Source organism: Balaenoptera musculus, chromosome 3 (genome assembly GCF_009873245.2).
Source record: "Balaenoptera musculus isolate JJ_BM4_2016_0621 chromosome 3, mBalMus1.pri.v3, whole genome shotgun sequence".
NCBI classification, from domain to species: domain Eukaryota; kingdom Metazoa; phylum Chordata; class Mammalia; order Artiodactyla; family Balaenopteridae; genus Balaenoptera; species Balaenoptera musculus.
Genome location: NC_045787.1, coordinates 169,307,260 through 169,332,207, shown reverse-complemented (window position 1 = coordinate 169,332,207; position 24,948 = coordinate 169,307,260). Strand labels below are relative to the sequence as shown.

The 24,948-nt window shown below is 56.5% G+C and overlaps 3 protein-coding genes across 6 annotated transcripts in view; 1 reads left to right on the top strand and 2 right to left on the bottom strand.

The window, feature by feature from the left end:
* Positions 1-2,571: 2,571 nt before the first annotated feature.
* Positions 2,572-5,656, bottom strand: MRPL54 (mitochondrial ribosomal protein L54). The gene is made up of 3 exons (XM_036846549.1): positions 5,500-5,656; positions 4,698-4,854; positions 2,572-4,051 (listed from the first exon to the last, which is right to left on the bottom strand). The coding sequence occupies exons 1-3, from the start codon at positions 5,615-5,617 to the stop codon at positions 3,919-3,921; spliced, it is 408 nt and encodes a 135-aa protein (XP_036702444.1). The 5' UTR covers positions 5,618-5,656; the 3' UTR covers positions 2,572-3,918.
* Positions 5,657-6,440: 784 nt separating this feature from the next.
* On the top strand, positions 6,441-13,614 carry APBA3 (amyloid beta precursor protein binding family A member 3). 4 transcript variants are annotated; one of them, XM_036848638.1, is made up of 11 exons: positions 6,441-6,569; positions 7,272-7,813; positions 7,901-7,940; positions 10,817-10,962; positions 11,094-11,180; positions 11,287-11,448; positions 11,806-11,985; positions 12,107-12,319; positions 12,972-13,091; positions 13,178-13,318; positions 13,394-13,614. In XM_036848638.1, exons 2-11 carry the CDS (start codon positions 7,283-7,285, stop codon positions 13,463-13,465), a joined length of 1,692 nt encoding a protein of 563 aa, XP_036704533.1. In that variant the 5' UTR covers positions 6,441-6,569; positions 7,272-7,282; the 3' UTR covers positions 13,466-13,614. The 4 variants fall into 4 exon arrangements, with proteins under 4 accessions (XP_036704533.1, XP_036704529.1, XP_036704532.1 ...); XM_036848634.1 differs by having other exon boundaries at positions 6,442-6,569; positions 7,211-7,813; XM_036848637.1 differs by having other exon boundaries at positions 6,452-6,596; positions 7,211-7,813.
* A 107-nt stretch (positions 13,615-13,721) lies between these two features.
* Positions 13,722-24,948, bottom strand: part of TJP3 (tight junction protein 3) — a 29,479-nt gene continuing 18,252 nt past the window's right edge. Inside the window, 14 exon segments of the mRNA XM_036849232.1 lie at positions 13,722-13,933; positions 14,308-14,354; positions 15,319-15,606; positions 15,944-16,044; positions 16,133-16,343; positions 16,764-16,834; positions 19,134-19,229; positions 20,355-20,566; positions 21,153-21,390; positions 21,534-21,642; positions 22,502-22,658; positions 22,803-22,815; positions 22,818-22,868; positions 23,099-23,157. Of these exon segments, the coding sequence (XP_036705127.1) occupies positions 13,831-13,933; positions 14,308-14,354; positions 15,319-15,606; positions 15,944-16,044; positions 16,133-16,343; positions 16,764-16,834; positions 19,134-19,229; positions 20,355-20,566; positions 21,153-21,390; positions 21,534-21,642; positions 22,502-22,658; positions 22,803-22,815; positions 22,818-22,868; positions 23,099-23,157 (1,756 nt within the window). The 3' untranslated portion in view covers positions 13,722-13,830.

The following is a 24,948-nucleotide window of genomic DNA, read 5'->3' as shown; positions in this document are numbered from 1 at the left end:
GTCTGGGGCCTTGGTTTATCGGAATCCCAGTTTTCGTGTCACAGCGCTGGGAGCCTGCCTGTGCTGAAGTTCATCATCCTGCCCTGGGTTGGGGGATGGGAGAGGATGGCAGACCCCTGGCCTCTCCCAGGCAGGCGGGCTTCCCATGGCCCCAAGTGGGGCCTCCTGACGCTCGGGCCCCGGCAGTGTTGGCGTGAGAGCTGGGTGTGGAGGCTTCCAGAAGGCCGGCACACTTGGGCGCCCACGTCCTTCCTGGGAGAGACGAGGACCCGTCAGTGGGGTCCGCGCCGGGAGCTCAGCGGGGGCTCCTCGCGGCCAGCGCAGGGGCAGGGGAGAGGGTGCGGCTGAGCTGACCCTGCAGGCCCGGGCCGGTGCTGACAAGTGGCTGGGGAGGGGGTGCTAGGACATCGGCCACACCGGCCCCCTCTCCAGCTGCCCCGCCACCCCTGGTCGGGTGGTCATTGCTGGCTTTTCTCCCGACCCAAAGCCAGGGCACGGGAGCTGGGAGAACCCTCGTCCCTCACCTGCCCAGGCACCCCAGCCTGTTATTTGCAGGCAGCAGAGGGTCTGCCTTACCCAGGGGGAGCAGGATCCCTCCCCAGCTTGCCTGGACCCCCTCCTCACCCCTACTGTGTGGGTCTCACAGGCGTGGGCAGGGCGGGTCCTTCCGGAGGCTCCAGGGGAACATCGGTTCCGCCTTTTCCAGCTTCTAGAGGCGCCGCATCCCTGGCTCGCGGCCCCTCCTGCATCCTCACAGCCAGCAGCGCAGCATCTCCCGTCTCTCTCTGCCTCTGACCCTCCCGCCTCCCTCTTATAAGGACCCTGTGATGACACTGGGCCCCCCGGGGAATCCAGGGTCCTCCTCATCTCAGGGGTCTTAACTTAATCCCTCCTGCAAAGTCCCCTCTGCCCCATGAGGTGACACGTCCTCAGGTCCCAGGGTGACTTCGGGGTACGTAAGCCTGAAGACAAGTTTTCCTGTCTTGTCGAGGCTGCCCCTAGCCACATGGCCTCAGCTTCCACCATTTCTTCTTTCACCCCCAGCTCATTCCAGCCTCTTGGGCATTGTCCCCACTGTCCCCTCAAGGGGAACGAACAGCTGCTACAGAAGCCCTAGAACTGGCCAAGCTCAGGATGCATCGGGTTTGCAGAGCAAGGGAGCTGGAGGTGACCGGAGGCAACGATGCCTGGTGACAAGTTGGGAGTTTCCCGGTCAGAGAAGAGGCAGCAAGATCGGCTGGAGCAGAGGGGCCAGCTCGGATTTCTGGAACAGTCCAGTGGGACCCCCTGCCAGCCACATGTGGCTGGGAAGTTCAAACTGGTGACAACAAATTACACATTGCTCTCCTCAGCTGTCCTGGCCACGTGGGGCTGGCGGCCATGACCGGACAGAGCAATGGGGAACATCTCCATCCACACCGTCTAGAACACGGGTTCTGAGCCTTGGCGGGGGTGGGGGTGGGGGACACCTGTAACATCAGGTAAGTCTTGTCAAAAATTGACCACACAGGGCTTCCCTGGTGGCGCAGTGGTTAAGAATCCACCTGCCAATGCAGGGGACACGGGTGCTGTCAGGCCCACGACTTTTTGTTGAAACCGTTTGGGAAAAGAAATTCCGTTTCCCCCGGGACTTGGAACTGGGAGAGTACCAGCCGCCGCTGGGCAAACAGATCTGCTCAGAAGAGTGAGGCCGCTCAGCACAGAGGAACCCGAGCCGCGAGGGGGGCCTCCCCAGGACCTCATCCCCGCCCACACTTTGCACTTTGAGCCAGTGGATTCCCTCTTCTGCTTAAGGCAGTTTGAGCAGACATTTGTCCCCTGCAGCCCAGAGTCTGTCCTTGACCACGTCCCTGCCAACCCCACCTGAGATGAGCCACAGCCGAGGCTGGACTCGGTGGAAAACACCGCCCCCTGGGAGCCTCCAAGGACCGTCCTGGGGCCCCACCTGCTCGGATGGGATGGGGGGGTGTTGGTCCTGCTCACGAAGACATCATGGCCGCCCTTCCCGGGGCTGAGCTGGACTCCAGGTTGGGGGGAGGGGGGAGCTGGCAAGGAATGGGGTGTCACTGCTGCCTGGGGCTGGCCCACTGCCCACATGACAGGGCACCTCCTTATGGGGTGGGGCAGCCAGGGTCAGGAGAGTGCCGTGAGGCGGGGTCAGGGGCAGCACCCCACTCACTCCAGGCTCTGTCCAGGAAGTTACCACAGGTACCAGGACATTCCAGGAATTTCACTTCTAGGTCCTCACACCCAGATCACCTGCCCACTGGGGCTCTCAGCTGGCCTGCTCACCTCCAACCTCAGGTGGCACCTCACACATGAACCCGATGGCCTGTGTGTTGTCTACACTGCAGCAGCCAGGCCAACCATGCATCCAGTCATCCGTCCACTCACCCAACTTACGATGAGGACACGACTGAACAAAGCAGAGAAAAGTCTCTGCCCTAGTGGAGCTGCCACTCCAGTGGGAGAGAGACAAGAACCATGATTTTAAAAATAAATAAGTAAAACATAAAACATCTGCTGGTGATAAGTGCTTGGGAGAAAAATAAAACCAGGAAGGGCGATCAGGAATGTGTGGCAGGGTTGCAATTTAATAGGGTAGTCAGGGGAGGCGTCAATGAGAAGGCAACATCAGAGCAAAGGCCTGGAGGTGAAAGAGGGAGCCTTGAGAACATCCGGGGGAAGAGCGGCGCAGGCAGAGGGCCCAGGGGCAGCACCATGCCTGGCGTGCTGGATGAACAGTGAGGAGGCCCGTGGCCATGACAACTTCGCTTTCTACCGAGAGCCATGGGGAACCATGGAAGGGTTGGGATGATCCGCCTGCCCAGAACAGGCCACCAGCGAGGGCAGGTGTGGGGTAATCTGCCTGGCAGAGTCCTCCTAAGAGGATGAGGGCCCTCATTCTCCTGGGACCAGACAGAATTAGCCTCAGGGACCCTGCCCTGCCCGACCCGTCCAGCTCTGGAGGAGCCTGGAGGGCGAGAGGGCCCTGGTCCAGCCCCCCAAGCAGTGTGGTCCTGGCACTGTGTGTGTCCTCCAGCTTCCTTCAATCTGGTGGGCACCAGTGGGGGTGGATGGACAGGAGAATGATGAGTAGGCCCAGGTCCCTCGGCTCAAGTGACTGGCCAATGAAGATAACCCCTGTGACACTGGCAGAAAGGAATGAGAAGTCCCTTCCCTCTGGCTGGGCTCGCTGAACTGGATAGGGGGTGTCAACTAGAAGCCCTGGAGACACCCTTGCCCGAGGGAACTACCCACTGGAGTTAAAAGGACCCAGAGATGGAGAAAGCCACATAGCTGAATACTGAAGCACCTGGATCCAGCCGCGCCTGAAGTCAGATCCTACCCCTGGACATTTCAGTTCCTGAAGCTCACAAAGACTGTCTTCTGCTCCGGATGACTTGATTCAGGTGTGAGTCCAGTGCAACCCAGAGCAGCTTGGCTAGAAAACCCTCCCCCTCGAGGATGGAGGTTGGGGCCTCTTGGGCAACGCTAGGAGTTCCAGGAATGAGGGTGAGCAGCTCAGTGAGGCCGGGAGGAGAAGATGGACCTGCAGACGCCCAGCAATCATTGAGGGTGGAGGCTGGGCCATGGGACCACTGGGTCTGAAGTGCCCACCTCCCCACTGCCTGCCCCAAGTCCCTCCTGGCCCTGACATGCGACAACACCCAGAGGCATCTGGGGCCTGCCAACAATTGCCCCAAGAAGTCTTTATTGGCCCCCAGGGCCCTGACTCAGCCTCAATGCAGGGGCCACCCAGTAACCCCAGTGAGGGGGGTAGTCTCCTCTGTTCTCGGAGAAGTCTGTTTTTCCAGAAAATAAAAAGTCCAGGGGGTGGGCTGGGGGAGGTACCCCTCGACCCACCGCATCTCCTCCAGGTCACTGGAGGGTCAGGGTGCTCTGGTCCTTCCCCCGCTAGAACTTCTGGTTCTTGCTCAGCCGGTTGTGGCGCCAGATGTTGTGTTTCCGCAGCAGCCGCCAGTACTCCCGGGTCTCGGGGTCCAGCTCCTCCAGATTCTTGGGGGGGCCCACGTTCATCTGGAACAGCCTGATGGGGAGTGGGTGGAGTCGGGGTTGCAGAGCAGCCCCCTTCCCCGCGGCTCCCCCACCTCAGACCCCCTGGGCACGGGCAGCAGCAGGACTGGGTCCCACGGGGACCGCCTGACCTCAGGGCAGTCCCTCCCCACCCTGAGAACATGGAACAAGGGGGTGCTGGGTTGTGGAACAAGGGGGCGCCCCCATCCCAATGGCGCTGGGATCTGAGGTGGGCGCACACCAAACCTTCTGCCTCCTGGCCTTTGTCCATGCCGCCTACCCACCTTTAAGGCCTCCCCACCCACTCGCTCAACCTTTCTAAACCTTCCCCAGCTTGAAGGATTGGCACGTGGCAACGGCTTCTGCATCCTGCCACTGCTCTCAGGGCCAAGAGCAAAATTCCCCCTGCAGCCCCCTGAAAGCTGGGCTCCATCAAGTTCCTGCCCTGTCTCCCCCTACTCTCCACCTTGCCTCCTGGGGTCCACTAACAAACCAGGTGCAGTTCTGCCTGGGGCCTTTGCACTGGCTGTTCCCGCCCACCCCTAAAGCTCTGTCCACCCACTCAGGTCTTGACTCACACACCACCTCCCCAGGGAAGCCATCCCGGATCCTCAGATTTGGTTAGCCAGGCCCTCTTTACCCAGTCCTGGCCCACTCACCACTCTGGATACTCGGAATCCGGCTTCAGGACCACATCCTGGCCCTCCTTGTAGATGTTGACACCCATGGCGTGCGTGGTGAGCCGGACGGGGTCTGTACACACCTCTGGGTCCTTCAGGGCCTCACCGACCACAGCGCCTTTGCCCCCCTTAATGACTACGGTGGGGGAGAATCATTTCAGCCCAGCTCCACCTTCGGGAGGCCAGCCGTCCCTTTCTGCCCTGGCTGGACCCTGTCTGCTGCATTCAAAATGATTTTAACTGGGACACGGATACTGCATTAAATGACACTGATATTCAGAGTAACCAAGTCATTCCTCTTCAATCCCATTTTCATTCCTTCTGTTTATCTCACGAAGAAAGAGCCTCCGCTGGCTGCTCTGTGTCTTTAAAACCTCACGTCTGCCAAATCCCTCCTTTCAACAAAGGAGATCGGGCAAGGCTGTATCCAGAGAAAATTTAAATAACCTTGTTTTGGTTTTAATACTTAGGTGGGTCCCAATTTCTGGTGGTAACCTGCCAAAGGTGACTGATTTGGAGGCAGAAACGTCATAGGGACCCAAGTTCACGACCTACTCCTACCCCCGCCCCCACATAAAAAAAAAAAAACAAAAAACTTGGGCCTGCGCGCTGAGTCCAATAGCGCCTAAGTACCTCAAACTGCGCCTGCGCATATAGCTTAGCGTCTGCCTCTACGCTTGCGCGCTGACTCTAGGACGTGCCTCCCCAACCAGCGCTTGCGCACTACCAACTCCCCAATGTCCCTACCATTCCCATCTTGGTCCCTCCTAACCCAGCTCACCCGGTCTCTTGGCATAATCTCGTACATGGAGTCTTACAGAAGCGGCGGGGTTCGGGAGCTCCCGAACCCGCCAGCCGGCCGAGCTCCACGTAGCACTGAAGAAGCGCCTGGCCGCCATGACGTATGCCGGCCGTCTGCACGTGCACGTTTCCGGAGGACGTCTGCGGCCGAGGGGTGCTTGGGAGTTGTAGGCTCCTAGAGATTTATGGGAAATGTAGTATTCCGGCCGTAAGCATACGTTAATTGTGATTTCTTTAAACTTTTGTAGATATCCCCAGGTACTGCACGAGGCGACTTCCAAAGGATGTCCGACTTCTTGCCCTTCAGTTACTTATCACTTACTTTAAGTATCACAACTTATACATCCCTGATTCTAGTCAATGAGCACTTACTGAAAACCTAAAACTAATAAAAGTTAACACTATTATTAGGCTCATTATTTTCTAAACCTATTGCTAAATCTGTAACCAGCTCGATTTCATTTAATTAGGAGGTAGGTACTATTATTATCCCCAGTTTACAATTGAGGAAGCCGGAAGTTTAGGGAGGTAAGTTAAGCCAGGCGAGCCATTCGGCCGCCCTACTGAGTGCCACAACGGAAGTCTGTCTACAGTGTGGTCCCCGCGTCGCTTCCGGTGTCCCCGGAGTCGAAAGGGTCCGCCTCTCACGCTCCTTTAGTATTTTCCAGTCCCATTTCTTCCCATCTGCCATCCCTTGGAATAATGAGCAAAGCCGTAGCAGTCAAGCAGTGGCTTTAAACCGCACTTTGCAGTTCAGGAAACAAGCTCAGAAGCCAGCCCGAGCTTTCACTGTGCGTAAATGAAGGTTCGGGATTCGAACTCACGGTCCCAACATCTAGCGCCCCCGCGTGGCCAGGCTGGCTGAGAGAACTACATTTCCCAGCAAGCCCCGCGGGCTTGCGCATGCCCAGTGGTCCAGGAGCGCTGCGCGACACAGATCTGCCAGCGCCCTGTCCGGGAATTGGCGAGCGGCGGCGACTGGCAGGACCGGACCAGCCAGGGCGCGGGGTCCTGGGGGCCGCGCGGGTTGAGGCCACCTCGGTTTGGGAAGTGAGTGTGCCGGCGGAGCAGAGCGAGGTCTGGAGCCAGCGCCTGAGGTCACGGCTCTGAAGTCTTGAGTCTGGGGTCTGCTAGAGGACTGGGGTCTTAACTCAGCTTTAGGCTCGAGTTGAGTCTTCAGGTTGGGTCTGAGGTCCAGGTCTGAGTCTGGGGTCGATCTTGAGGGTGGCATTGGAGGTTTTGAGATGCGAGCCCGCTTTCTGGCATCTTGGAACTCCAGTATTAAGTCTGAAATTCTGGGTCTAAAGTCTTGGACTGAGGTCTTGAGTCCTGGGTCTCGGCGACCTACACTTGTCGGGTCTGTATAGTCAGAGTATGTCTCCAGCCTCCACATCCCCGCGGAGGAAGATTTGGAAGAACCAGGGCTGGGGTGAACAGGGTCCACGGATGGGGAGAGGTCTGGGGCAACGGGTACAGGGGAATCCCCCGGGGTTTGGAGCCTGGGAAGCCACAGCCTTACAGCTGCTCATTCTGCACCTCAGTTTCCTCGTCTGTAAAATGAGGTCATAGCAGAACCTTCCTTGCAGGGTATGATGGGGATTAAATTATGTGTCCTGTATGGATACATACCAGGTGAGAGCCGGGTACCAAATTGGCAGCCAGGAAATCTCATCTTTGATTCTCTTTTTCAGATGCTAGCTTGAGCCCAGGGTCCAGGCATGGAATTCCTGACAACCTCCCAACCCCCTCCAGGATCTCCAGCCATGGACTTGGAGGAGCCCAGGGACACACTTTCACCCTCTCAGGACCTCACCCCTGATTGCCAGTGGGACCCGGCAGCAGGAGGCCCCAGCAACCTGAGTCAGATGGAACTTGACGGGCTAAATATTCAGGACCTGCTGCAACAGTTTGAAGCCCTGCCAGGTGATCTGGTGGGCCTGTCCCCAGATGGACCCCCGTGCCCCTTGCACATTGCCACTGGCCATGGCCTGGCCCCTCAGGACATCACCGATGCCCATGGGCTCTTGTCCGCCGAGGCTGGCCGGGAAGACTTGCTGAGCCTCTTGCAGCAAGACGAGCGCCCTCCTTCCCAGTCAGGTCCCCAGGAACCTCCAGACCCTGCTCCTCGCCTGTTGCAGCCCCCTGATGACCCAGAAGGGGATATGGGCCCCCAGGAGTGGGCAGAAGGAGCCTCTGTCGAGCAGGACGAGGGCAGGAGCTCAAGCAGCTCCCCAGAACCCTGGCTGGAGACAGTACCTCTGGTCACTTCTGAAGAGCCACCTGCCAGTGCCCAGGTAGAGCCCACCCCGCCCCCCAGGCCGCTCCACTGCTGGGAGCCAAGCAGGAGGACTCAGGCCTACCCCTCTTCTGTCTTCTTCCAGAGCCCCAAGACCCTGGCTTCCTACCCAGCCCTCCAGGAGGGTGAGTGTCCCGCCCACCCTGGCCCCAGGGACTTCGGGGTTTCAGAACAGCCCGACTCAAGCTCCCAAAACCTGGCACAAAGTTTGCCAGTAACAAGTTGCTTCTAGAGAGGCTCTGAGGTTGGTTTTGAGTAGATTCCAGACACCTGAAAGAAGAGACAATCCTGAGAATGTTCTAGAATGAATAGGGAGCATTAGGGCAGACTTGGCAAATTGTAGCACTTAACTTGATTCTAGAGCAAGGGTTGGTAAATTACCATCCATGGACTTTCTGGTATGTTTTGTGAGCTAAGACAGCTTCTGCATTTTTATTTATTTATTAATTTAAAAAAAAATTTTTTTTTTTTTTTTTTGGCCACGCCACGCAGCATGTGGGATCTTAGTTCCCCGACCAGGGATCGAACCTGCACCCCCCTGCAGTGGAAGCGCGAGTCCTAACCACTGGACCGCCAGGGAAGTCCCATGCATTTTTATTTTTATTTTATTTTATTTTTAAAATTTATTTTTGGTTGTGTTGGTGTTCGTTGCTGCTCATGGGCTTTCTCTAGTTGCGGCGAGCAGGGGCCGCTCTTTGTTGCGGTGCGCGGGCTTCTCATTGCAGTGGCTTCTCTTGTTGCAGAGCACGGGCTCTAGGCGTGCAGGCTTCAGTAGTTGTGGCACGCGGGCTCAGTAGTTGTGGCTCGCAGGCTCTAGAGCGCGGGCTCAGTAGTCGTGGTGCACGCGCTTAGTTGCTCCGCGGCATGTGGGATCTTCCCGGACCAGGGCTCGAACCCGTGTCCCCTGCATTGGCAGGCGGATTCTTAACCACTGGGCCACCAGGGAAGCCCCCGTGCATTTTTAAATGGTTGAAAAAACTTGAAAGAAGAACATTTCTTGACAGATGAAAACGATAGGCAATTCAAATTTCAGCGTCCGCAAATAAATTTTATCGGGAGAGACTGATGCCCATTCATTCGCGTGTTGTCTGTGGCAGCGGCCAGACTGAGTAGTTGCAATGGAGACCACCTGGCCCACAGAATAAAAAATATTTACTGTTTGGGCCTTTGCAGAAAGGCTTGCCAATCTGCTCTCAAGGCATGAGAAGTATCTGTTCTGGCCACCTGGAATGTTCTAGAACATTCTCCCCCACACTATCTGAGGCTCTAGGTCAAAGAACAAGTTCCGTGGTTGTGGGAAAGGAAGCTGGTTTGAACTTGTAGTTCCAAGAAAGTTCTAGAGTCATGGGTGGAGCTGTGATTCACCTAGAGAGTTCCAGAACCTAGCATTTTGCCTGTGGTTCTAGATTAAAGTGACCTCGGCTGACGACGGTGTTCTGGAATGATGAACAGAGCTGTCAGGTTCTACTCAGACTGGGGAGTTCTAGAACCATGGAGTGAATAGAATTTATCTCTGGTTCTAGACCTTTAGGAGCTGTACTAGAACTGGGCAGAACTGTCCAATTCTAGAAAGTTCTACAGCTATACAACAGAAATAGAATTTGAGCCACATGTCACTTGAAATTTTTTAGTTATCCACATTAAAAAAACAAACACTTAAAATTAACTTTAATAACATTTAAATTAAGCCCACATGTTTAAAATGTTATTTCGGCATACAATTCAACATTTTATAATTTTACATTTTTTTTATGAGAGCTTCTAAATCCGGCATGCATTTTACACTTACAGCACATCTAAGTCCAGACCAGCCACATTTCAAGTGCACAGTACCCACATGTGCTTGGTGGCTACCATATTGGATGGTGCAGTTCTAGAACCCAGAGCAGAGTTATCTGTTGTTCTGGAATGCTTAGATCATGAAGGACAGTGGGCAGAACTGGCTATCCTTTAAGTTCACGGGAATGTGGTTTCATTCCCTGTGGCCTGTGGTTCTCCAAAAAGCAATAGCTATTGGTTAGAATATTCTAGAATCACTGGCACTGCTGTCTGGCTCTAGGTTGCTCAGGGAATTCTAGAGCCATGAGGGCAGAGCTTTCTGTGGTTCTGGGCTGGGTTGGGGGGATTCTAGAACCATGAGCAGAGTTGTTCGTTTCTGGATTGTTCAGATAATTCTTAGAATTGCCCAGTGCATCTGCAGTTATGAGTTATTGAGGGGATTCTAGAACCACAGGAGGAGCTTCCTAATGCTATCTTGATCAAGACGTTCTGGAATCACGTAGTGGAAAAGTCTGATTCTGGAGCAATGTAGGTTTCTAAAATCCCAGGCAGAATTCTGTGGTTTGAAACCTGTCAGGGAGTTCTAGAATCACAGATCAGGAACCACCTGGGTTTCTGGACAGTATGAGAGTCTGAGCTACGTGGACAGTTGCCTCTTTCTACTCTGTTTGGGCAGTTCTATGACCATGGAGTAGAGTTGTCTGTGGTCCTGGGCTGATAGAGAATTCTAGAACAGTGGGCAGAGCTGACTGGCTCTAGATTGATTGGGATTCCAGAACCATCCAGCAGAGTTGACTATGGTTCTATAATGTCAAGGGTTTTAGAAATAGTGGGACTGTCTGGTTCTAGCCTGATTCCTGGAATTCTAGCAACACAGGGCGGCGGTGTCTGTGGGCACTAGAGCTGTTTCTGGCCGTGGTTCTGGATGCAGAGTCTGCTCCTGAAACCGCGTCCTCTGCCTGGGAGTCCTTGAGCTGTGGGCAGAGCCGGCTCTAGACTGACGGAGGGTTCTACATCCGTGAGGGCCGAGCCACTGATCTGTGGCTCTGGCTGATGGGGTGGCTCTGGGACAGTGGGCAGACCTGTGTGGCTCCAAGTGCCAAGCCGCGGGGCAGAACTCTCTGTGCTTCCAGACCATTCAGGGCTCTGGGCAGAGCCCGCAGGGGTGGACGAGCCTGGCAGAGGTTCTAGGGGGCTGACCCGCCTCTGCTGTCGCCCTCAGTGTCCGGCCCCTGTGACCACGAAGACCTCCTAGATGGTGTCATATTCGGGGCCAAATACCTGGGCTCCACCCAGCTGGTGTCCGAGCGGAACCCGCCCCCCAGCACGCGCATGGCGCAGGCCCAGGAGGCCATGGACCGCGTCAAGGTGAAGCCAGGGGCCGGCAGGTGGGTGGGCGGGTAGGTGGGCTGCAGGCCGGGTCCCCCGAGGCCGTCTGAGCCTGGCGGGTCAGAGTCTGGGTCTTTGGGGGCCTCCATGTCCCACCCCACCCCCCGCAGGCCCCCGATGGGGAGACCCAGCCCATGACAGAGGTAGACCTCTTCGTCTCCACCAAGAGGGTCAAGGTTCTGACAGCTGACTCCCAGGTACGGGGCCCAGGCCTGGCCTCTGGGGCGTGGGAGCCTCCGCTGAGGGTGGGGCCGAGCGAGGCCCCCCGCAGCCCACCCAGCCCAGTCTCCCCGCCCCCTCCAGGAGGCCCTGATGGACCACGCCCTGCAGACCATCTCCTACATCGCCGACATCGGCAGCGTCCTGGTGCTCATGGCCCGGCGGCGGCTGGCCCGGCGGCCGGCGCCCCAGCCCCACAGCCGCCGGCTCTACAAGATGATCTGCCACGTTTTCCACTCAGAGGACGTGAGCAGCGGGCTCTGGGTGTCCTGAGGGCGAGGGGGAACTCACAGCGGCCCCTGCTCTCCACCAAAGCCCCACCTGGCCACACTGTCACCCCAGCGTCCTTCCATCCTCACCCTCCTGAAGGCCCTGAGCCATATGTTCCAGGCCTTCCTATAAGAGCCTGAGACTGGCAGCCATTTCCCCACACCCTCCCTGCCCCAGGCCTGTCTCCCTTCCCCTCCCCCTAGATTCTTGGCCAGCGGCTGGCGGGCCCGTCCCACTTGGGGGTGTATGGGCTGCTGCTAGGGATGTCAGTGGCTGGGGGGGGACCTGAAGGAGGTGGGTGGGACCCCCAGAGAGGTGCCGCCCACCCCACAGGCCCAGCTCATTGCCCAGGCCATCGGCCAGGCCTTCGCCGTGGCCTACAGCCAGTTCCTGCGGGAAAGCGGGATCAACCCCAGCCAGGTGGGCTCCCAGCAGAGCCAGGGGGCCACGGGCCCCGGCCACCTCCACAACGGGGACCTCGACCACTTCTCCAACAGCGAGAACTGCAGGGAGGTGAGCAAGCGGGTCCCCCCACCCCGGCCCACCGAGTGGCCCTGAAGCCCTCCCGCGCCCCCCACCCCACCTCCTCCTACCTCCTCCAAGCAGCCCTCAAGCGCCACCTGTGACCCCCCAGGTGTGCATCGAGAAGCGCCGGGGTGAGGGTCTGGGCGTAGCCCTGGTGGAGTCGGGCTGGGGTTCCTTGCTGCCCACGGCCGTCATCGCCAACCTGCTGCACGGGGGCCCCGCCGAGCGCTCAGGGGCCCTCAGCATCGGAGACCGCATCACCGCCATCAACGGGACCAGCCTGGTGGGGCTGCCCCTGGCCGCCTGCCAGGCTGCTGTCCGCGTGAGTCCTCCGGGGCGGCCAGGGCAGAGGGCCTGCAAGGGCCCCCCAGATGGCAGGTCCCCCCTCCCCACGTGGCCAGGAAAGTGAGCCCAAGGCCAGGTCTCTGTGTCTCAGTCCAGAAGGGGCAGGTAAAGCTTCAAGTCCTACCTGCTCCCATGCACTTTGGGAAACCGAGGCTCAGAGAGGGTAAGTCCAGGGACACCGCTCTGGTGCGGGAGCAGGATTGGAACACAAGGCCTTTCCTCTCTGCCATGAGGCAGCAAGTGTATTCTTGAGTCTTGACCCTCGTTGCCCAGACTGGGAGACTGAGGCCCAGAGATGGGGAGGGGCCTGGCCAGGCCAGAAGGGCAAGTCTGACACGGTTCACGCAGTGTGTTACTGAGTGCTTGTAACCCTGCCTTGTGGGTACTGCTAGAACCTTGCTTTTGACCATAAGGAAACTGAGGCCCAGGGAGGTGAGAGGTGGCACGGCTCTGACTCCAAGGCTGCCCAGCTCTGGTCTGCATTCTTAACCACTTCTCAAGGGATCTTGTAGAATCTATAGGTTCCATTTTATGAGTGGGTAAACAGGCCCAGGAGGGGCTGCAGCTCAACAGGAAGTCTGGCAGCCCCCCGGAGGCCCAGCCAGGTCAACAGCCCCCATCCTGCACAGGAAGTGAAGTCTCAGACGCTGGTGACCCTCAGCATCGTCCACTGCCCGCCGGTCACCACGGCCATCATCCGCCGGCCCCACGTCCGCGAACAGCTGGGCTTCTGCGTGGAGGACGGCATAGTGAGCCCCCAGCCCAGGGACCGGGTGGCGGGTGGGCGGCCCCAGGCGTGGCCCCCTGAGCAGCGTGGCCCTTCCTGTCCCCCCAGATCTGCAGCCTCCTCCGGGGTGGCATTGCGGAGCGTGGGGGCGTCCGCGTGGGGCACCGCATCATTGAGATCAACGGGCAGAGTGTGGTGGCCACGCCCCACGCCCGCATCATTGAGCTGCTCACGGAGGCCCACATTGAGGTGCGTGCGTGGGTGGTAGGCGGGGCCTGAGTGGGAGGAGGCCGCCTGCAGCTGCCGCCTCCTCTCTGCCCCCAGGTTCACATCAAGACGATGCCCGCTGCCACCTACCGCCTGCTCACAGGCCAGGAGCAGCCGGTGTACCTGTGACCAGCCACCTTCCCCTCACCACTGTGCCTTAGCCCCCGCCGGCCCTGGAACTCCGTCCGCGGACCCTCCTCGGCTGGCCAGGGCCACAAAAGTTTCTTGGTTCTATATTATTTTTTATGTAAAGAATTAAAAGCTTATTGAATGGGCAAAGTCTCAGATCTGGGTCTGTGGGGTTAAGAGAGGAAAGATAGCACCCTACTCTGGCCCCTTGTCCCTGGAAGTCACTAAAAGCCAGTGCTGTGAAAATAACTCCATTTATTAAAGACCGGGCAGAGGGAGGCAGGTTTCCAGGTTCTGTGTGGGAAGCTGAGTCTCAGCTCCAGGGAGAAAAAGGGAGGACAGGCCAGCTGGCCACCTGGGAGGGGTCACAGGTCAGTGGCCGGTCCCCAGTCATAGCCATCTTCGTCAGAGGACTCCACATCTCGGGCTCGTGTAAACTTTTTCCTCAGAGCATCCCGCTCATATGTCCTGGGGATCAGAAAATAGAACAGAGGCTGTGGGTGGGGAGGATGTGGACTTACCTACCATTATCTGAGTTGACTCTGGGCTAGGCACAGTGGGTGCAGTCAGAGATGAGCAAGACAAAACTCCTACACATCCTTCAAAGCCCGCTCCAAATTCCCCTCCTTCAGGAAGCCCTCCCAATTCTCCCAGGAAGAGGATTCCTACTCCCATGGCCCTGACTACATGGGGCTTGGAGTGGCTCTGTCTGGCTCTCTCTCACCCAGGAGGCTCCCAACACCACGAAGGCATAGCTTGGTTCTAGGTCTCTTCTCCACCCCACACCCTGAGTCCCAGGGGGAGGGTTGAGGGCCCCCAATGTGGAGTACAGGGGCTCTTACCGCATGCTGTCCTGTCGCCATTGACCCTGTGGGTGGCGGCCATCCACCTTGCAGAGGGAGAAAGGAGGGTAACACTTACCCCCAAGTATGATAAACTGGGATGAGTAACCACCCCATCCCACCTCCCCACCTTTGCCCCCGGCAGTGTTACCCACAGGCTTTCTCCTTGTCCCCACAGAAGTCTGGAGCTCATCCCCAATTTTAAATGAGAAAACAGCCTGGGACAGGGGAAGGCCTTGGCTGTGATCTCCCAGACTGTCAGCAAAGGGGGAGTGGGGTTTCCCATCTGTGACTTTCCTCAGAGGGCTGTTCTCAGGAGCTCATAAATGAGTTCATATATGTCAAGTGCTTAGAGGAGAGCCTGCCCCATAATCAGGATGCCATGGACAGTTGAGCAGGTCGGGTACTGCACAACGCCACGGAGCACCATTCTGCCCGAGACGTCATAGATTCGTACATTTTTACATTTCCCTAGAGAGGGTTTGGAGGATTTTGTCAAATTCACAGAAAGGCACCTTGGAGGCTGAGGCAGCCGCACAGAGAATAAGTGCTACGTCAATATTTGTTATTGTTAAACACCCGACTCCCGTGGGCCAGGACTTGGACTAAGTGTATTCTGTTTGAACAACAAGCTTGTGGGAATTCCCTGGTGGTCCAGTGGTTAGGACTCTGAGCTTCCACTGCAGGGGGCGTAGGTTCGATCCCTGGTCAGGGAACTAAGATCCCACAAGCCGTGTGGCCAAGAAACAAAACAACAACAACAGCAAACTAACAAGCTCGTGACGTCAAGACTTTACCATCAATCCCTGTATCTTAGATAAGGAAACTCATGCAGAGGTTAAATATTTGCTTTAAGTGACTCAGTGGTTCAAATACCCTAGATCCAGGTCCCAGCTACTGATCTGGTCGGGGAAGTTTCTGTTCCTCGACACCCTGGCGGAAAATAGGCTCCCTAGGTGTCTCAGCCCCGTCCCGAGACCCTTGCTGGGGCCAGCCTGGTGCTCTGCTCACCTGGGTCCCCCGGTGACCCGAGGGTCTACCGTGATCTTGCAGGATCCGAGGCTCATCCTCCAGCACGGGCTCCGAGGACCGGGCCAGGGCTGGCGCCAGGGGCCCCTCGTCCACGTCCGTGTGGGGCCCACCCTCGCCATCCGTGTAGCCCTCGCCGTCCGTGTAGACGCTGCCCTCACCGTCTGTCTCATAGTCACTGTTGAGCCGGCTGTCACAGCTCAGATCCGCGGAGCTGTCAGCCAGGCTGCGATGAGGGAGGTCCAGGTTGTCCTCTGAGGAGCTGTCCAGCTGCGGGTGCATATGGCCTGGCTGAGCTGAGCCTCGGCCCTCCCTGATCTTAGAGAAAACCCCAGACCCGGGACACCACCTTTCAAACTCCAGTCCTCAACCTCAAATTGAGCCTTAACCCTTGACCCCAAGGTGAGTTCTGACCATTGACCTTGGTCCAGACTGAGCCCCCAGATCTGAGCTGAGCCCCAACCCTGACTCCAGTGTCAGGAGAAGACCCCAATCCCATCTCACCCCAGGAACCAGGTCCAGACCCTAGCCTCAGGTCAAATCTGGGCCTTGGCCATGGCCCCTAACCCAGCCCTAACTGCGACTGTTCCCAAACCCTGGCAGGTACCTGGTCCTCGGCCGTCCAGATGGGCCGCGTCTGCTGCTCGCGGATGATGGCCTTGAGCTCTTGGTACCAGGAGTCGCTTGTGCCCTGCAGGGGGATGGTGGCTGCGGGCGGGGGGGAGGGGCATCAGCATGGCTGGGAGACTCAGGGCAGGACCCACCGCCCACCCCAGACCCTCAGCTCCCGCCCCACCTGTGAAGAGGTGGTCACTGTGCTTCCTCAGCTTCTGGGCCTGAGCGTAGAGGCGGCGGGAGTTGCGGTGGGAGGTGGGGGCCAGCCATTGGCGCAGTGCCTTGAGGGCTGTCCGGCTCTCGGGGACACAGAAGACCACGATTGGGTAGTACTGCACGTAGTTAAGGCGCTCAATGGCTGAGGGTGTCACGTCCAGGAGTGCGTGTTTGTCCTGGGCCAGGCCAATGTTGGGGGCCGTGGGGGAGGGAGACAGAGAGACAGTGGAGGGAAAAACACCCAGAGACAGAGCATCAGAGACAGGTGAAGAATCAGAGAGACAGAGATGAAGAGTCTGAGGTCAGAGTGGACCCCAGCCTCTCACATCTGCAGGCCAGCATGTTGGGGTGGGGCTTGGTGATAGCCCAGGCCACAGTGTCTTGAGCACCAGAGCCCCAGTTTGAGTCTCTGCCTCTTCCCAGGACTTGCTGCTGTGTGACTCTGGGCGGGCTCTGTCTCCCTCAAGTCCCCCACATCACAAAGCCTCCAAGAGGGGGAAAACCATATTTGCGGGGTGTGGGGCCAGAACAGGTTGGAGGACTGGGCCTCGGTTTCCCCATCCATGAAATGGGACCCACAGCAGAGCCTTGCTTACTTTCTCTGCAATCACCCGCACGGTGTCCAGTTTGATGATCTTGGAGGGGCTGTCGGTCCTTGACACGCTCTCTGTGGAGGGGAGAGGCGACTGGCAGCTTCGGGAGGGCAGTCCACTGGCCCTTCAAATTCATGTCTCCCTGCCCCTCCCCTGCTCAAGAACCCACCATGGCTCCCCATGGCCCTTGAGAGAAATTCTAACGCCAGCAGCAGCAGCAGCAGCTCCTGCTGGCCCCACTCCTGACACCACACTGGGTCCCCTCCTGACCACGACCCTCACCTCCTCCTCCTGAACAGGAGTGGCTGTTACTGGCAGATGGGGAAACTGAGCCAGGGGCATACGGTCACCAGCTCAGAGTCACTGAGCCAACGACTGGCATGATGGGGAGACGGATGCATAGTCTGTGCTCCACACGCTCACTTTCCCAGGTTCGGTCCCAACTCTGGGCCTTTGCTTGGGCTGTGACCTGAAAGAAGCTACTCTCCCATACCCTATGTGTCCTCTAGGACCTGAGATGGAGTACTGCTACCTCTAGGAAGCCCTCCTAGATAGCATGGCGGCTGAGGGAGAAGGCACGCTGGGGTCTAAAAGGAGGGGGACGCATACTTGCCTTTTTTCTCTTTGTTGTGGTAAAATGTGTGTAACTTAACATGTACCACCTTAACCATTTTTAAGTGCACAGATCAGTGGCATCAAGTGCATTCACACTGTGGTGCAACCATCCCCGCCATCCACCTCCAGAACTTTCTCATCTTCCCAAACTGAAACTCTGTCCCCATGAAACACTGACTCCCCCTCCCCCTCCCCCAGCCCCTGGCCCCCACCATCTACTTCCTGTCTCTGTGGATGTGACTCCTCTAGGGACCTCCTGTGAGTGGAATCAGACAGTGTTTGTCTTTTTGTATCTGACCTATTTCACTGAGCATTGTGTCTTCAATGTTCATCCATGTTGTAGTGAGTGTCAGAATTTCCTTCCTTTTTTAAGGCTGAATAATATTCCACGGTGTGCATGGAGCACGTTTTATTTATCCATCACCTGTCGATGGACACTTGGGTTGTGTCCATCTTTTGGCTGCTGTGAATCAGGATGAATCTTCATGTACAAGTATCTGTTCACGTTGCAGCTTTCAGTTCTTTTCACATGTCACAAAAAAATTGTTTTAACTTCTTTTCAACCATTTAAAATATATCAATACCATTCTTGGGCTTCCCTGGTGGCGCAGTGGTTAAGAATCCACCTGCCAATGCAGGAGACATGGGTTTGAGCCCTGGTCCAGGAAGATCCCACATGCCACAGAGCAACTAAGCCCGTGCGCCACAACTACTGAGCCCATGTGCCACAACTACTGAAGCCCGTGCGCCTAGAGCCCATGCTCCACAACAAGAGAAGCCACTGCACTGAGAAGCCCGCGCACCTCAGCAAAGAGTAGCCCCCGCTCGCCGCAACTAGAGAAAAGCCCACGCGCGGCAACGAAGACCCAATGCAGCCAAAAATAAATAAATAAATAAAAGAGCCACACCTATTTCAAAAATAAAATAAAATATATCAATACCATTCTTTTTTTTTTTTAATTTATTTATTGTTGGCTGCCATTGGGTCTTCGTTGTGGCATGCGGGCTTTCTCTAGTTGCGGTGAGCGGGGGCTACCCTTCATTGCGGTGCATGTACTTCTCTCATTGCAGTGGCTTCTCTTGTTGCGGAGCATGGGCTCTAGGCGCACGGGCTTCAGTAGCTGTGGCTCGCGGGCACTAGAGCGCAGGCTCAGTAGTTGTGGCGCACAGGCTTAGTTGCTCCGCGGCATGTGGGACTTCCCGGACCAGGGCTCGAACCCGTGTCCCCTGCATTGGCAGGCGGATTCTTAACCACTGCACCACCAGGGAAGTCTCTGAATACCATTCTTAATTAGCAGGCTGAATAAAAACAGCCATATTTGGCCCAGGAGCTGTAATTTGTTGATTCCCTACTCTAGCTTAATTGTTCCTGCAGTTGTTCATTTTTGGTCTCCTCAGGAGACCCTGTGTTTTCGTTCGATGCTGTGTCTATAGCTCAATAGACAAATCTCTTGAACAAACAGACAACTGGCAATTGTCCAATTGGCTCCATTGGCAATGGCTGCTTGGTGAACTGTGTTAAGAAGGATTCTGAGGCTCTATCCAGGTAAAGGGTGGCAAGATTGATTGAGGATGTCTGGCCCAGGGGTTGGAGGGGGTGCTGGCAGATGATCTGCCTCATGTTTGGCATGGTTGTTCTAACTCTTTCCCCCAAACAGCATCATTAGCAGCCCCCTTATCAAGCTGCCTCAACCCCAGGCTGGGAAAGGGTTATGAAATGGTTCACCAGTGAGGTTGCTATGGGACCTGGTTTCTCACCTGCAATTTCAAACTCGTCAGGCATCTCAGCAGTCAACTTCTGCATAGCAATGTCAGCCACGGGTCCCAGGATCACCACTGGGCGCTTGAAACTGGCTGCGGGGCAGAGAATCAATGACAAGAATCAGGATCCCAGGCGGGGCAAAGGCTGCTAGCCTCTTGTGCAACTGTCTCTCCACTTTCTCCATAGTGGATCTAGCCAGGCCCATAGCTGCCCAGCTAAAGACTACAACTCCCAGCCTCCCTTGAAGCTAAGGATGGCCATGTGACTACATCCTGGCCAATGGGGTGCAAGCAGAATGATGTGTGAAATCTGGGTTGTATCCTTCAAGGGAAGGTGTGAGACCTCTTGGTCTTCTTATACTGAGACTGTTACTTGAAAAGGAAACTTCTTGTTTGTACAGTTTGGGGTCAGAGCAGCTGAACCCAGCTAACTCAGTGATTGGCAACCATTACAACCCTCAGGCCGCATCCGGTCTACAGCCTGTTTTTGTAAATAAAGTTTTATGGCACAAAGCCACATCCAGCATGTCCCCCTCTCTCCTGCCTTCCTGCAGAGTTGAGTCATTTGGACAGAAACCATCTGGCCTGCAAAGCCTAAAATACTGTCTGGCCCTTTGCAAGAAGAGCTTGTTTGACCCCCTGGCCTCACCAATACTCCCTTTTACCAGTGAGGAAGTGGGTGCAGAATGCATCTTGGCCAGAGAAAAAGCGAGTAAGCAGACGGCTCTTTACACCTGACCCTTCTCTCTTTTCCTTCTCCTCTCCTTCCAGGCCTCTCTCTTGCTCTTAAAAACTCCATACGCGTTCAGATTTCTAAACTTTCGTTGCCTGGGGGTAGAAATTAAGTACGTAGCCTTTATGTTTGAGTCTTTTTTGTCTGGATGACAGACCAGCAGCTGGAAAGCGGCTCAGCCCTTTCCGGTCCTGAGTCACCTGCTATTTTCTTTAAAAGCCTCAGCACCTGGTTTTTAATCCTTCTGCCCTGAGGCTGTGGGCAAGAGCTTAATCTCTTCCCTTTCCTGAAATCTGAATGAGGTGTATTTTTATACCCCTGGTTCTCCGGTAGTGAAAGGATCTATGTGCTGGTTTTGTGTGTGTGTATTTTCATCCTAAAGTAACCAAAAGGGGGTATTTTGGGTGGAAGGAGAGAGGTAAGGATTGTGGCTTCGGAACACTCTTACTTGAGGCCCCCCCTCGGCCCCTCCCACCCTGGCCCACCTTCTCGCAGCACCACGCGTTCATATGGCGGGTAATGACCCTGTCTGGTCAGAGCCGACAGATCCTCGCGGCTCCGATGGGTGGTCTTCTTGGCTCCCCGACGAAGACCCCGCAGCCGCCAGAACTCGGCCCGTGTGCTGGAGCCCGCTGAGGCTCCGGGCCCGACCCCCACGGCCCGCTGGGCAGCCTCCAGACTGGCCAGCTGCTCCGCCCTGGAGAGAAGAGAGGAGATGAGTGAGCACTGGGGTCCAGGATCACAGCCCCAAAGATGTCCAAGGCCTAATCCCGGGACCTGTGAGTATGTCACCTCTCACGGCAAAGGGGACTTTGCACGTGGGGTTAAGGCCCCTGAGATGGGGATGACCCTGGATTCCCCGGGGGCCCTAGTGTCATCACAGCGTCCTTATAAGAGGGAGGCGGGAGGGTCAGAGGCCGAGAGAGACGGGAGATGTTGCACTGCTGGCTGTGAGGATGCAGGAGGGGCCGCGAGCCAGGGATGCGGCGCATCTAGAAGCTGGAAAAGGCGGGAACCGATGCTCCCCTGGAGCCTCCGGAAGGACCAGCCCTGCCCACGCCTGGATTTAGCCCCATCAGACTCATTTCTGACCTCCAGAACGTGAGAGGATAAAAGTGTGTTGTTCAAAGCCCCTAGGTTTGTGGTAATTTGTTACAGCACCTGCAGGAAACTCATACAAGCACTGACTGGTCAGCCCTGAGCCTTCTGCATGGCTCCCCAGAGTGAATCACCAAGGATGCTAAGTGGTGACGCTGTGCCCTGTTCCAGTGGGCGGTCCCCACCTGCTCTGGTTGGGGATGATGCCCCGCTCTTTCTCCCGGAGGTCACGCCCCATGCGCACCGCCAGCCAGTGGCCTCCGCGAGCATGGCTCTGCCCAGGGCCGGGGTACAGCGTGTCCAGCACGTGGAAGACGTCTCCGCGGGTGAAGCCCAGGCCAGACGGCGGGCTGGGCTCCATCTCAAAGTGCATGCGGATGTAGAAGGAGTCGCCCACGCGGGACTGCACCATCTTCCGGAAGACTGTGGACACGGAGGCTCCGTGAGCTAGCAGGGCCACCGCCCAGACCCGACCCCTCCCCAGGGCCTGGCCGTGGATCCCAGCTCCACTCTCACAGACACACACGCTCTCACACACTCACACACATACAGTCACGCACACTCACTGTCCTGCTTCCGCTGCGTCACCAGCTCCACCTCCTCGCCCGGGGGCAGCTCCAGCAGGAACTGCACAGCCTCCTCCCGGGTCAGGTTCTGGAATGGAGTATCATTCACCTGCCGGGGAAGTGGGTTGCAGGGGTGGGGACAAGGGCACAAGATCCCAGCACTCTTCCTCCAGACGAAGCCCTCCACCCAACTCCTTCCAGAGCTGCTGTCCAAGAGCCCCAGAGATCGGGGGACGGCTTTCGGAAAGGGGCACTGCCCTGTGGCAAGCCTGGGCATCACACACACAGCACAACACACACACACACACACCACACACACGTGAAGGTCTGGCCCAGAAACCAGGATACAGGGAATGCAATCGGTACAGGCATAACCGAGGCTCTGGGTTGTCAACATCAAGAACATGGGAACGAGGGTCACAGCTGTGACAGGACCAGGACACTGGTGAGAATTTTGTGATACTTGAAAGAGTCAAGACAGACATGGGGTCGTGACAGGGACACAATATACAGACCCAGACAGCAGGTCACAGACACTGATGATCATGGAGTTAAAGACACACCACGAAGGCGCGACCTGGATAAGGCCACAACCCAGACACGGGAGACTGGAGTTGGCACAGAAAGGGACTGTGGATGGACGCAGGGATCAAGGGTGCGGCCCAGGCAACATAGTCAGGACACGGTCAACTCAGTGACACAAACAAGGAGACTGTGACATCGATAACGAGGCAGTGACCTGGGAAAGGTCGTGAGCTGGACATCGAGGTCATGACATTGACAAGGATGTGACATGCACAAGGTCATGACCCAATCATCAAGGTCATGCCCCAGGCTGGGAAGCCTTAAAATGTTTGAATGTCTCTGGGTGTCTTGCCAGTCCCCAGGGGGTCCCCGGGGGAGGACACACAAGCAGTAACAGACTCGGGTACCACCCAGCAGGCCCACCACCAGCCTCCCCCGCTCACCTGCAGAATCTCATCTCCCTCCTGGATGCCCTGCCCGTCAGCCGGGCTGCCCGCCTGCACCCGGGACACAAAGATGCCCACGTCATTGCCTCCGGCCAGCCGCAGCCCAATGTTTGCGCCCTTGAGGAAGCGGACCACCCGCGAGGCGGGGCTGTACCTGAGCAGTGAGGCAGAGACAGGTCAGGCCGTGGATGGGAGAGCCCCACCCCCATGCTGGTGCGAGAAGGCAGGTGATGGGAACCAGGAGGCTGCCCCGGGGTGCGAAGTCCTCAGCTGGGGGGCTCTGTCCTGGGGCACATACCCGTGGTCCCTCCGCTCTGACCGCTGGGCACGCTGTGCATGTCACAGCTCCTTTGCCTCGGGGAGTCTGAAAGGGAACAGCCAGTTTTCCCGAGCACACTGACTGGTCCAGCCGCCAAACCTTTGCTGGGGGGTGTCTCTGCCCCTTGGAATGCAGCCCCGTCCCTGCTTCTTCCAGGGAACTGTCCCTGCCTCTTAGGTCCGTGCCGGCCTTCCCCGCTCTGCTCGGTACAGCCTCATTGGCTGCGATCAGAAAAATCAGAGGAGGGGTGCTCAGAGTCACCACTCTCTGCTCACCTGGTTCTGACGCAGTCCTAGAATCCACTGAACTTTCCTGCCGAAGCTGGGGGCTCTCCCTGGTGGGGAACAGATTTGGGGTGAGGTAGGGGTGGGGGATGTTGAGCAGCAATTTTTAGAAGAATTTTAATTTATCGGCACGTGGGTTCTAATCCTGGTCCTGCCCCTCTGCAGCTGTGTGACCTCCGGCCCTCTGCTTCCCCTCTCTGAGCCCCACGTTTCTCCTCCGAGCCCTGGATGGCTGAGTCGAGTCAAGGCCTCAAAATGAGATGAGCCTGTGACAGTCATGTTTATTGTTTTAATATTAGTGAAAAGTTTATAGAAGGTGCTCTTGACCCAGTGTCTGTGTCCCTCCAAATTCATATGCTGAAGTCCTAACCCCAGTGGGATGGTCTTAGGAGGCGGGCCTTTGGAGGTGACCAGGTTTAAATGAGGTCATGAGGGTGGGGCCCCCATGACGGGATTTAGTATCCTTATAAAAGACACCAGAGCTCACTCTCTCCACCGGGGAACACACAGCAGGAAGGCGGCTGTCCATGGCCAGGAAGAGGCCTTCACCAGGAACCGGCCATGCCAGCACCCTGGCCATGGACTTCCAGCCTCCTGCCTATGGTATTTTGTTAACAGCCCGAGCAGACTAACACAGAGTTAAACCACAGGACAGAAAGAAAGTTCCCTGCAAATCAACCCACTGTTAGCACAGAAGAGTTACTTTTCCAGAATCTTCAGATGCTTTCAAAGAAACAGTGAGGAAATATATACTTCTGAAAGAAAATCAAGATCAGGCCATATGTTAGCATTTCCGACATACAGCCTGTGAACCCCCAGTGCTGAGTGACTGGGGGTGGCGAAAGACACTTGAGAATGATGTACCCCCAGCCCAGGTCTCGCAGGGCAGGATTAAAGAGTACAGGGTCTGCATCGGAGAAACACATAAAGCTACTTGGAGCCGTCTGTCCACAGATCCTTCTGTGTGCCCATGGAATCCCCGGGAAGATCACACAAGAGTCCCCCAAACGCTTTGAGATGCTGCCCTGTGTCATTCTGCAATCCGGTTCATTCACCATACACAATGCCAAGTGCATTTTCCCAAGGCCTTTTCAATATACTCTTGGAGACATCCTGTTTCATGGCTGTCTAATATTCCCAAGCAAGGATTATATTATAACAATCGTAATAAAGAGCATTCACTACGGGCGAAGCACACACACACCATCTCCTTGTGTTGCCACTAGTTAGTGCCCTAATTAGTGGTGGAGTAAGATCTGGGGCCTTGGCGTGGGCCCTCCTCTGGCCTCTAAAATGGACCGCAATGACCCCCACCTCCTGGTCCTCCCGCCAACAGCCATGCGAGGGAGCTTAGAAGGGGATCATCCACTCCCAAAAGCCCACAGCCCTAGACCACGTCTTGACTGTAACCTCACGAGACCATGAACCAGAACCACCCAGCTAAGCCGTCCCCAATTCCTGACTGTCAGCAACAGTGAGATAATACATGTTTACCATTGTTTCAAGTGGCCAGGTTTGGGGGTCATTTGTTATGTGGCTGTAGATAACAGATACAACCCCCTACTTCACAGGGGACTGCAGGCTTAAATGAGGTGCCTGTTACCTAATCCCCAAGTGTTGTGCAGTCATGTTTTTTAAGGTACTGAATTGTGTACCCTCAAAATTCATCTGTTGCGGTCCTAACCCCCAGGTCTCAGAATGGGACCTCATTTGGGAACAGGGTCATCACGATGTGATTAGTGAACCTGAGGTCATACTGGGGTGGGGGGGGCGTGGCTAATCCAGTCTGACTGGTGTCCTTATAAAAAGGGGACATCTGGACACAGAGACACATACATGGG